At 48.8% G+C, this 13,109-nt stretch overlaps 1 protein-coding gene across 1 annotated transcript in view; it reads left to right on the top strand.

Moving 5' to 3' along the window:
- Positions 1 to 5,981: 5,981 nt before the first annotated feature.
- Positions 5,982 to 13,109, top strand: part of Adra1b (adrenoceptor alpha 1B) — a 47,532-nt gene continuing 40,404 nt past the window's right edge. The window contains exon 1 of the mRNA XM_076855714.2: positions 5,982 to 6,930. Coding sequence (XP_076711829.1) covers positions 5,982 to 6,930 — 949 coding nt within the window. The remainder of the gene's footprint in view (positions 6,931 to 13,109) is intronic.

The following is a 13,109-nucleotide window of genomic DNA, read 5'->3' as shown; positions in this document are numbered from 1 at the left end:
GTCTGTTGCCCCAAAGTGAAAGAGGTTACACCGAGATAGAGTTAGCAGGAGAGAGAAAAATAAGAAGTAACAGGCTAGAGATCAATTGATCAAGGGGCCCTGCCAACAACTTGCACTGATAAGCAATTCAGAAAAAAATGTCGGATAAAGCCACAAACACATAGCCTTCAACAGATTGTCAGAAAGCCCTAGGACCCAAAATGTCTAAGAACCACTGGTTCTGCTAAAGGGATGTCCCTTAACGACTACTCAACCCTGCCATTACTGCATGAAAGCAGTCACAGACAATGTGCGAATAAATGACATGGCTGTGTGCCAATAAAACTTTATTTACAAAAACACATGCAAGGCTGGGTTAGATCCAGCCTGTAGTTTGCAGACCCTGGACTAGATGGTGTCTAAAGCTTTTTGGTTCTGACATTTCAGAAGTTCATGATCCTGACTGGTGTCATTGGAGCCCAGCGGGGCAGGGCATTGAAAAGCCAGCTGTAGGGAGCCTGTTGTTATAACCTTTGGTGATTTCAGCACATGTGGCTACAGAGTCAATCCTGGCAGTGCTCCTTGGCAGAGTAGCAGGAGAGAGTGGACTTGTTCTCCAGTTCCAGAGACAGGCCTTTCAGTCTCCATGCTCAGCACCCTATGGGCTCACACCCCAGCCTCCAGTGCAGGGCTCCTGGGCTCTCCCTGACTAAGGGATGTACGTTAAGTCCCCGCATGACTTGGCAATTAATCTTCACCAGTCTGCTACAAATAGCTGCTACTGAGCTCTCTCTACTTCACAAGGAAAGCTATGTGGCCGGAAGTGCTGGGTTAGGGGAATCCACGCTCACCAAAGAGTGACAAGTTGTAATTACCACAGACAAAAGCAGTTCTGCCCAGAGGGAGCTGAAATTCCTTACTCTTGAGAGCCTCTGACTGGCCGCCCTTGGAGGTAGTAGAAATGCTTCTGCTGCAGTCAGTGTCCCCTGACCAGAAGAAAGGACACTTCTCATCTGTCTTATCTGGGAGCACAGGGGAACAAAAATCATGCTTTGAGTCCCCACAGAGCCCAGTACGCTTCATGGGCCAATGCCTCGTACCTCTAATTCCTTTTGCTTTTTCAGACTCATTTACTAAATTCTTTGCATACTAACTGTGCTATTAGCCCTGGGACTTCACGCAAGTCATTTAACCACTCTGAACCTCAGTTTCCTCATCTATAAAATGTCCATAATAACAGCATCTCCTGGAAATATTATTAGGATTAAATGAGCCAATAGGCACAAGACACTTTGGACCAATGCCTAGCACCTACTGTGTGTCCAGTAACTCCTGACTTAAAGAATGACTGTTGCTCTGCACTAGGTAGTTTATACACAGGTAGGGACTATGATGATCTTCATCTCCCATGTAAAGAAACTGGGTGCCCAAAATAGTTACATGACTTGCCTAAGGGCACACAGATAATCAATTAGTGGAACTGGGACATAAACCCAGGTCTGTGGGATGCCAGAGTTTTGGCTCTTCACTTTACTCTTCTACCCAAGGTCACATTAGCAACTATTAAGGATGGAAGTGAGATTAGAATCCAAGTCAGTTCTCAACTCCTTGGCAGACCGAATCCTGCGTGGGAGGCAGGGAAGGCTGGCCCAAGGAGCACCTCTGCAGAACCTTCTCTCTGGGATGGTTCTGCCTCTCCTCCCTGACCTCTGCCTCACTCACGACCCCATCACATTCTGTTTCCTGCTGTAATTTCCTTCAGGCTAACATGAAGCCTTCTGCTGCATTTTTTTTTTTTTAATCTCAGTCTGGTGCAGAGAGAAGGATACAAGCTTTGGAGCCAGACAATGATGCTTTGCATACCAATGTTGCTTACTCACTGAATGGCCTTGGCCATGTCACAGAACCTCCCTGAACCTCAGTTTCCTCATTTGTAAAATGAGGATAATTCCTTGCCCACAGTTCTAGCACAGCACTTGGCACATAGTAGGTACTCTCTGAAAGGTGAAGTACTGTTAGTATCATTCCTCACCTTGCCCCGGGCTAGGTTTTCATTCTCTTAGTCAATTTACCTCTGTTGGAGCCACGACACCCAGCGTGGTAACTTGCAGAAAAGATGCTCTTATAAATCTCTAGTGGAATTGAAAACTAGGGAGAAAACCGCGTGATCACAGGTGAGAGATTTCCTCTCCTAGAGGCCCTAAACATATCCCTGAATCTGCCAGCCTCAGTTTCCCCACCAGTCAAGTTCAGTGACAGCTTCTCCCAGAGGGCTCACAGAAATGGAAGTTTGCAACTTCAGAGGTTTCTAATGTAATAAGATGGATAATGAAAAGATTCTTCTTTCCCAAGCCTCGAGTGAGTCAGAGCTCTGTGCTTGGCTTTGCCCCAGGGAGTACCGAGAAAATGAAATATCGTCTGTATCCTCATGACACCTAAACAAACGGTCAGTTGCATGGGTCAAAAAATCAGCCAGAAGGGTTAAGTGAGGGGAAGGGAAGAAAGCAAGAAAATGACCATCCGCAAAGGTTGCTTGGTGGGGTCCCGCTAGTGGCCACTATTAAAGCTAATACCTGTTTGCTTTCTGGCGGGATGTTTGTTTTGCCTTTGCAAAAGATGCTGGTCAATGACAACATGTCTGAAACCCGCAAGGATCCTGCATTTCTGTAACTGCCTCAATAGTTTCTTCCACATTCTGACACCTGAAGCAGGACACAAGTTCTCACCAAGCAACAAATTATCCTCTTTCATAATAAAGATAAACCAAGTCTGAATCTCAGATTTGCCCTTTTCTTTTTTGTTCTCCTGGCCTTTTGCCACCATTTAAAAAAAAAAAAAATGTCTGCTAGGCTGAGTTCTCACATTGCAGCTGGTAACTGTGATTATGTAGACACGGCCTCTGTAAATTCAATGGTGTGTTGCTGGCTGCTCAATAGCTGGTGAAATTAATGCCCAGGGAAGTGGGAAATGGGCCACCAGAATCAAAATGTGGACTTGGAACTTGCTCTTCTTTCTGTCCCACCCTTCCTCACCCTGCATCCCTCTGCCTCTGTGCTAATCACCAGCTTTGTGCCAGCTCACTGGCATTCTCTCCCTCCCCTGACTTTCTCTTGGGAGTAAAACAGTTCAAGAGAAGCTCCATCATCCCAGACTTGAAAATCCATGGGGATGGTGGGAGTGAGTGGCTGGCACACACCCCCACCCCACTGTGGAAGATGCATGGGAGAAAGGACAGCAGGGATGTCTTCCGGGTCCATTTTATCCAGCATGGAAAGCCAACAACCTGGAGCTAGGGCATTTCAAAAGATCACCTGCACCAGACCCTCTCTCCAGACAAATTAGCACATGTGCCTCAAGACCAAGGACCACCTCACCTTCCCATTAAGATCCTTGGCAGAGACATGCCCTAGCTGTACCAGTCTCACACTCCACTGTGTGAGTTACAAGAGGCTGTCCTGGGTGGCTTGTTTCTGCAGCAGGGGAAGGAACTGGGGAAACATAATTTCATAATCAGCTCTGCCCCGATCAGCCCCCAAAGCTGGTCAATTTCCTCTGCCCCCTCTACCACTTCCAGAATGGGAAGATGGACAAAGGCTCTGAGAATTCCTACAGGTCTCCGTTACTATACTCATGTGAATCTCTCATTGTAAAATCTTCAGGTACAAGTTAGGCCAATTTAATTGAAATGGGGGAAAAAATCTGTTTTTAGAGCTGTCTCTAGCACAGGTTTTTGGTTTTTTCTTAACCTCAGGGAAAATCTTTGAAATTGGGTATTTTGTGCATTTATGGAAGCTGTATTTTAGTAGGAAAAGATAAACCCTTAGATAGATGCATAATGACCACCTGCACTCCTCTCTGGAAAATAAAAATAAAAAGAGATTAAGAACCCACCTTTAAATTGAAGAGCTTAGATGTAAATTACACCGAGAGACTATGGCTTTCCCTTTAATATCAAACTACAGGGCTTCTCAAGGGCGGGAGAAGTTGACTGTGGACTGAAGTAAAAGGAGATGTTGGGCTTGACTTTTCAATCTCTAGCTGCCACTGCCCATTGCTTTGCTACATGTCACTAGCCATGTGAACTTAGGAATTTGCTAACTCTCTATAAATCACCATTTTTCTCATCTGTTCATGGAGAACAGTGTGCCCCTCTCAATGAATTGTTGTGAAGAGAAAAAAAATTGAATATTGGCTATCAGTAAGAGTTCAACAAATGCAACTCCATGCAATACAGTAGCTCAGACCCCAAAATGTACCACTTACAAGACGGCTCCATCTACCATAATCCCTCTATCCCCTACATTTCCTCTAAGGGGCAAGGTGGCTAAGCACTCAACTTTGGAGAGATCCCACAACTGGGTTTCATTCCCGGCTCCTCTCCTTGATGGCTGGACGGGCATGGACGAAGAATTCAGCTTCTCCATAACTTGGTGTCCCATCCTCAAGATACAAATGAGGGGGAGAATAGTTCTTCCCTCATAGGGCTGTGAAAAAACAAAATGTAAAGAGAATTTAACATGCGGTCCAGGATTAAGTGTTGATTAACTGTTAACTAGCACAGAACTCTTCCTGGGCTTTTCTCAGCTTGCACTTTCTCTCCTAGGTACCATTCACCCACCTCTGGAAATATGTCCCGGCAGCTGCAGGTCCAACATAGATATAAGGCAGAAAGGAAAGAAAACCTGTCCCCAGATGTTGGGCTGTCTCTTCCCTCTTCACCTGCTAGATAAACAACTAGCTCCTTTCCTCCTTCCTGCCTCAAGAATCACTTGGGTGACATCCCCAGCACCCATTTAAAAATTTAAAATCTGCGCCCCTCCCCCCCACACACACACACACTGAATTTCCCTCTCCTTGCTCTATTTTCTCCCTAACATGTCATTAGATGATAAACCACATAATTTGCTTATTTATTATCCCTAACACGTCATCAAGAGATATGTCACTGGCATGGAAGCTCCTGGAGGGCAGGAGTCTGTGTGTGCCTGTTCAGTTGCGGCACCCTCGGAGCCTAGAACTGAGCGGGGCGGCAGTGGGTGCTTGGTAAAGCTCACTGGGTGAGTAAATGCGGGAGCGAATGAGCGAATGAATGAATGAATGAATGAAGAGAAGCCTCCAGGCTTTATTGACACCAAAGAGGTTTCCACGGGGAGAGCAAGGGTGGGGTCTGGTCTCAGATCTGATTCAAGACCCCACCGCCTGCCTCACCCTGGATTCTTCCTCCTTTAGGGACCGGACCGGGGGCACCTCCTGTTAAATCAGGGTCTGACTCCAGGAGCCCCCAGTTAGAAGTAAGCACTCCACCCCACCCCACTTTGGGAACCCAAGAGTGAATAGAAGGGAAAATAATCTCCGCGGGCCCCCTGGGGATGGCGGGGTGGGGAATCCCACGCCCAGGTCCCTGCTCTCCACCCCGGCCCCTGCCAAGGCTGGCCCGGCTGGGAGCGGCGGGGGCGCGGCCGGCCGCCAGGCTGACCCGGGTGGCGGCGTCGGGGCTGCGGGCGCCTTGGCTGGACCCGCATTGCCCCCTAGTGCCGCGCGGAGTCAGGACGCCGGGCTCCCCCGCCTGATGTCACCGCCGTGCAGTCAGCCCAGAGGCGGCTCATTGAAAGCAGACCCTCCTCGGCTCTCGCTGGGCGGAGGAGGCGCCGCGCACCGCAGACCCGCCGCGGGCCGGGCACAGCCGGGCGCCGCGCCTGCCGCCCCCTCCGCCGCCGCTCCCCGCCAGCCCGGCCCGGCGCGCCTGACGTGGACCATTAAACTTGGAGCTGCCGCCTCGTCCCCTCTCTTCTCCTCCTCCCTCTGACAGGCTAGCGAGCAGCTCGGTGCAGGCAGGAGACGCGCTGCCGGGCTGGACTGCCCGGGGGACATGCCTTCTCGCCAGGAGGACGCCTCTGGGAAGACCACCGCCGGGGAAGCAAAGTTTCAGGGCAGCTGAGGAGCCTTCGCCGCAGCCCTTCCGAGCCCAATCACCTCCCTGGCTATGGAGGGCGGACTCTAAAATGAATCCCGATCTGGACACCGGCCACAACACATCAGCACCTGCCCGCTGGGGAGAGTTGAAAAATGCCAACTTCAGTGGCCCCAACCAGACCTCGAGCAACTCCACACTGCCCCAGCTGGACATCACCAGGGCCATCTCTGTGGGCCTGGTGCTGGGCGCCTTCATCCTCTTTGCCATCGTGGGCAACATCCTAGTCATCTTGTCTGTGGCCTGCAACCGGCACCTGCGGACGCCCACCAACTACTTCATCGTCAACCTGGCCATTGCCGACCTGCTGTTGAGCTTCACTGTCCTGCCCTTCTCGGCTACCCTGGAGGTGCTTGGCTACTGGGTGCTGGGGCGCATCTTCTGTGACATCTGGGCGGCCGTGGACGTCCTGTGCTGCACGGCCTCCATTCTCAGTCTGTGCGCCATCTCCATCGATCGCTACATTGGGGTACGCTACTCTCTACAGTACCCCACTCTGGTCACCCGGAGGAAGGCCATCTTGGCGCTCCTCAGTGTCTGGGTGTTGTCCACGGTCATCTCCATCGGGCCTCTTCTTGGCTGGAAGGAGCCGGCGCCCAACGACGACAAGGAATGCGGGGTCACCGAAGAACCCTTCTATGCCCTCTTCTCCTCCCTGGGCTCCTTCTACATTCCTCTGGCGGTCATCCTGGTCATGTACTGCCGTGTCTACATCGTGGCCAAAAGGACCACCAAGAACCTGGAGGCGGGAGTCATGAAGGAGATGTCCAACTCCAAGGAGCTGACCCTGAGGATCCACTCCAAGAACTTTCACGAGGATACCCTCAGCAGTACCAAGGCCAAGGGCCACAACCCCAGGAGTTCCATAGCTGTCAAACTTTTTAAGTTCTCCAGGGAAAAGAAAGCAGCCAAGACCTTGGGCATTGTGGTCGGCATGTTCATCTTGTGTTGGCTTCCCTTCTTCATCGCTCTCCCTCTTGGTAAGTTGGGGACTGGCAGAGGGGGACTGACCATTTTGAGCTCGAGGGTTTCCTGAGGAGCTTACTCTAAAGTTTTTATGTGGCTTTTGTTTTTTATGCAGTCTCTGTGTGTTTGGAGATTGGATAATGTTGTTTGTTCTGCAAAGGCTTTGCAGATTGGGGAGCTGGCTACGAACCAACTCAGGTGTCAGTGGCACACGCTAAGGTACTAGGCACTTGAAATAGAACCTCGGGAGGAAAATCTGGGATAAGGAATGACTCACTCGACAGCCTCGGTTTAATAATTAAAAAGGACATTGGCTTGAGCATCCACCAGCATTATTTCGGTAGTAATGATGTGCTGGCTTAGGCGGCGTCACTAATGCAGCATACCAAATAGTTTGTAGTTACTGCAGACGCGGCGTTTGGGAAGCAGAGAGGCAGCTCACACACAGAAAGGCAGTGTTCATTCAGCATTTCCAGGGCTCTTGCAGAGACCACGTTTCTCCAGAGCGTTGCAGAGGCTGCAGTCTCCCCCTCCTCCCTCACCGCTGTCTTTCATCTCAATGCGCTGCCTTCATTATCAGTTAGTAGGAACATTTTACAGCCACACAGCCCCAGAGGGCCTTTAAGTTATCTGAAGCTTGAGGTTTAAAAGAGAAAATGACTAGAGGGTCATATGTTCTCGGTTTTCATTTCACCCCAAAATGTTCCCAACTCTGGTGATTTACGGAATACCCAGAAATAAATTATAGTAGACCCTCCCCTTCAACTGCAAGATCCCAGGTCCTGGAAAGATAGAATGCAGTGTGTCCTTCCCCTTTGACAACAATGTGTCCATCTTATTTCATCTTGTGGTCCTACTACTGAATTGTTCAAAAGGCTACCTGATTTCTTCTGAGGTCTGGCTGGGGATAAACCTAGAGAAGGATATTGTGACCTGTGGTTCCCATGGCTTGGGAAAACCTTGTCCCCTTTCTGGGGCACTGATCTGCTTTGATTTTTTCTATCCCTGGGGAGCAGCAACTAAATGAAAGGAGGTGATGACTTGCCATGATATTGGTAGAGGTGTCAGTGCCACATGCCATAGACCACGTACACCTGCAATCCTAACCAGTCTCAGAAATGAATATAACCAAACCCCTCAAGCAACCAAAATTGTGAAGTCACGCTCCTTTAGAAAAAAAGGTGAATGGAAAGAAAACACACTGATATCAAGAGTTTTCATTGTTAAAAAAAGAAAGAAAGAAAGAAAAAAGCCATTTAAGCTACTCTTCATATTATCTTTCCTTAAGGCAGGCTTGCAGGCTAATGCCTTTGAGAAATATTTTCAATGACGAGGGTTAAGTGGAAAGGGCTTGAAGTTCTATGCCAGGAATAGTCACATCCCACTGCAAGCAAGCTTGCTTCTCTTTCCCACAGTCTCAGGGTCCTTTTGCAGGTGGATGACAGTTCACACTGCCTGGGGCCATGGCAAAGATCATGGTTGTATAGAGTTTATTTGGTCTTTTATTAGTCACATGACCTCAGGCAAAGGATCACTCCTGTATGAGCCTCAGCTTCTTCATCTATGAAATGGGGCTACTTAGTATTTACTCCATGGAGTTTGCACTAATGCATGGAAAAGACAGTCCAAAATCTAGCACATCACAGACACTCAGTGAAAGTTAGCTATTGGTACTACAAACCAAACCCAATCGTTCCCTCGGGTATAATAATGTATCTCCTCCTTTACTCACTTGTGTTACTAACTCACAAGTGTTACTAATGGCTCAGAAGAGAACTGGGTCTTTCTCTTTCCTTCCTTCTGTCCTTGCCTACCAGCTTACAGAGGCTGTGACCTCTGTGATGCTCAAGAAGGAAAAGGCTTTCATGGGTTGCAGAGATAATCAGAGTTGCAGGCTTTGGCAGGGAAAATGGCTACAAGCAGACAGGAGGCTTACAGCACGTTGAAATGGAAAGAACCCTGCTCTGCTCTGGTGGTCAATAGCAGCAGAGTTCTCATTTGAACTTTGCCATCCATTAGCTCTGTGGCCCTAGACTTGTTGCTCTACCTCTCTGGGCTCCAGATCTCGTGTCTGGAGAACATCCTATGGAGATCAAGGGAACTTAAATTTTAATAAATATCAGAATCACCTGTGAAACTTGATATTCATGTGGCCACCTGTGCCCAAGTCACAGAGAATCTAACTCAATAAAGCAGATGGATCCCTGGAATCTGCATGTTTCATCAGTACCCAGGGGATTCTGGAGAGGTGCTCCATAGAACAGGCTTTGAGAATTACTGGTCAGAGGATCTGTCACCTTCCTTCAGAATCAATATCTTAGATGCCAAGATTAGATCTTCCCCAGCAAAACAGTGGTGTGGGAAGATGTGGCTCCTCTCTGGGTCCTGTGCTTAAGCAAGTCCACCGTTCTCATTCCCATTATCCTGCGATCTTTCTGTCCCTGCCTTTCATCTCAGGTTCTTGGTTTCCATGCATAAGAAGTGAGGGCTTCTTGCCCTCCTTGACGCTCTCTGAGCTTGCTTCTCCTCTCCTAGAAAGGAAAACTTTCTGATCATTCATGCCATGATCTCCTTGGGACCTTCTGAGACATGGTACTTGAGCTGACCCCATCTCCATCCTTCTTCTTTGGAAATCAGACAGGTGAGGTGAGGAACATGGTCACCTGGCCTTGGGTTTGGGATGGACTCCAAAAGGTTCTTGACATCTCCAACAAGGAAGGTGCATAATTATTGTTTTCTTAATAATTTAGGGAGAACTTTCCCCCTAAAAAAAATGGAGAGGTAGTTTTCCTACTTCCTGTCAGTTAAAACAACGCCCAAATAAAAGTAACATGAGGTAGAACAAATAGGTCCCTTGGAATCTGAAGAAAGTTCCAAATGCTAAATTTTCCATGGAGGACTCTTCACTCACAGGGGTGAAAGCAGATCCAGGGGTGACAGTGCTGAGCAAACAGAGCAGTGCAGGTAGGAGTGACCTCCTGTTGGTGCTAGACTTTCAGGTGCCTGGTTGGCATGAGATTTCCATAGCTGTGTTTGTCTTCTCCATGGGAGAGAAGGGTTGGGATTCCTTCTGGGGAGGAGGAAGAATAACCAGGCCCCCTCCAGGATTCTACTGAGGGGGGGGCATTTGTTTTCCTTCTTCCCTTCTTTTTATTTTGGGGAGCTCAAAATAATGTGGGTTGGGCTGCCCACAGAGCAGGGCGTCTTGTCTCTGTCTGTGCCCTTCCCACCTATGACACTCTCCTCACCTCCTCCCTACCCTTTCCCTGTGGCCTCAGACCAGTTGGACCAGGGTCCAGTGCTCACTCACTCAGGATCAGGGATAGACTACACCAAACAAGGCCTCTTTATATCGCCCCTGGAATCAAGCCAGGGAGGGGCAGGAAATAATTGCAATAGAATATAGCAGTATCTCTGCTCCCTCCACCACGCGGAAGACATCCGGTGGCACTGCAGTGCAGACCAACTTCCCCGCCTGGGGCAGGCCTGCTCAGGGTCCCCAGAAGTGGCCAGGCTATTGAGGGATATGCTTTGCAGTGTTGGGGGTGCAGGAGGGGGGGAAGCAGGAAGTGCTGGGCAGCCAACTAGTGGCCAGGCTTAGTGAGTTGTTTAGAAAACACTGGAGCCTTGCCTCGCTCCAGATCTTTCTTCCGCCTTTTAAAATGCTGAATGAAAGGCAACAGGAAACCATTCTTGAACTAACTGCTTTCCCCTCCAAATAAATGAAGGTCAATTTCAAAGAAACAGTTGTGCTCGCTACCGTACTGGAACCAAAGAGGAACCGTTCTCTCCATGGATTTGACTCTCTGGTCCTCTCATTCAAATGGGGGCTGAAGGATGTCCAGCCCCCACAAGCACAAGGCAGAAGGAGGGTCTCCAAGATGACTCATGACTTGGGACAGATGCATCCCCACAAATACGTTATTCCTCAGCCCTGAGATTCCCAAGCACAGGGATTTGGGTTGCCCAAAGGAAAGCATTTGGTTGGAGTGTGTGGTCATGGAGGAGTTTTTACACACAGGAATCCTTCCTGGAAGAGGGCACTCTTACTAAGATCAAATACATTTGATTATTTATTTATTCCTAAGGAAAGATTTCCTAAAGATCTACTGTGTGCTAGGCTCTGTACTAGGCACTGGGTCATAAAACCAAAGGCCAACCTGGGCCGAGTGTGCATGATCAATCTGTGATTATTGAGCACTTACTTCTTGACAGACATCCTACTAGGCCTCCCAGAGACTTTGCCCTATTAATCCTCCCAGAGCTACCTGACCGGAGAGAGTAACTGCTCCCCCTGTACAGATGGACACACTGAAGCTCCATGAGGTTAGATCCTTGCCCAAGGTCACCAGACAAGTAAGCGATAAGGCCAAGAGTTGAGTCCTGGTCTGTCAGAACAGGCCGTACCTGTTTCTCTGCACCGAGGAGATGTCTGGCCTTTTCTGCTTTCTGGTAGCAACCTGCTGTCACATCACATGTTCTCCAGGAAGCCCAGAGCCACCCTGTCAAGAGCGGGGTTATGATGCTTCTGTTGCAAAAACCCTGCCCACTCCTGAGAAAACACCAACCCATGAAGTGTCATGGCAGTCCATCCATGTTCAAGTCCAGAGCTAGATTTTCTCCATGCTCCCTGCATTGTTTCTTGCTAAGGGTCTCTTAGGACTGAGCACTTGGTCAGTCACCCAACAAAAGGGAGAAAGCTGGAGGGACCTTACCCATCTAGGGATGTGGGTCCAGATCTTAAATCATGTGTTCATTCAGTTGCTGAATATATATGGATTTATTGAGTGGCTACTGTGTCCAGGCATTTTACTGGAGAAACCTTGGTAACATATTAGTTCTGTTCCATAGAATTTAGTTCTAGTAGGGAACCAGGAACAACCCACAAATGAACATGAATGCAAATTGTGGTAAGTGACTTGAAGGGAAGAGATGCTATTGGAAAGACAAAACGGGGATCTGTCTAACACGGGGTTCTTGGGGGATCGAGAGTTAGGCAAAAGGAACCCCAAATAGTTTGGAGGCGCTAATTCAGTGAAGGGGGCAGGTAGGAAAAGAATCCATACAAAAGGACGATCACACCTAAAAGACTAGAGGTAGGAGATGGTGGGGAACTAACAGGGTCTGGAGGATAAAAGGGAGGTGGGTACAAATCAAGGCTGCAGGCACTGGTAGAGGGCCAGACCATGCAGGAACTTTCAAGCCACATTAAGGATTTGAGATTTTTATCTTAAGTGCATTGGCCACTATGGGGTGATCCGAAGCAGACAAAAGATCCTCTCTGAATAGTGTCTTTGAAAGATGACTCAGGCAACCATGTGGAGAGCAGACGACAGACTAGACACGCGGAGGCCCTACAAGTCCAGGGAGAGGTGATGGTGACTTAGACCAGGCTGGTGATGGAGGAGGTGGTAAGAAGCAGATGGATTCAAGGATTTGGGGGTGCATTGGGGACGGCCTAGGAAGGTTAGTACGTGAAAGAAATGTGTCCAGAATCACTCTGAGGTTTGGGGATGGAGCTGCCTAGGTACTGTGTGTTGAGATGGGGGAGACAGGGCGGAGGGTGAGCAAGTAGAGCCAGAGGATTCCTCACAGGCTCTTCCTCAGACCATTCTTCAGGGCTCAGAAGATGCCATGCTGGGATTAACCCACCAGATACCCATGAGTCGAACCGACAGAATGTCAAACCCAAAAGTCAGGAGACAGGAGCAACCACAACCCTCACTATTCCTAAGAGACCTCTGGCAGGGGGATTGATTTTTAAAACATAGCTTCTTGGATCCCAGCATAAACCTACTGTACCACATTCTCTTGTTGTAGGGTCAAGAATCTCAGGTTTTAGGAGTTTGTTTTATTGATTGATTGATGGCAGTACTGAGGATTGAGCCCAGGGGTGCTCTGCCACTGAGCTACACCCCCAGCACTTTTGATCTCATTTTGAGACAGAGTCTCACAAAGTTGCCCAGACTGGCCTTGAACTCCAAATTGGCCTTTTGATCCTCCTTCCTCAGCCTCCTGAGTAGCTGGGACAAGCAAGAATCTCAGTTTTTAACAAGTTTCCTCAATGAATTCTTATGTAGCCAGCAAGACAGACCTCCCTGTACCTAGGAATCTTCCCCTTCTCTACCCATCCCCCACCCGTTTTTTTTTTTTTTTCCTGCAAATTTCCTAAGTCTTAGAATCACAGGAGACA

The sequence above is a fragment of the Callospermophilus lateralis genome, chromosome 5 (genome assembly GCF_048772815.1).
Source record: "Callospermophilus lateralis isolate mCalLat2 chromosome 5, mCalLat2.hap1, whole genome shotgun sequence".
NCBI classification, from domain to species: Eukaryota; Metazoa; Chordata; class Mammalia; order Rodentia; family Sciuridae; genus Callospermophilus; species Callospermophilus lateralis.
This window is presented reverse-complemented; position numbering and strand designations above follow the sequence as displayed.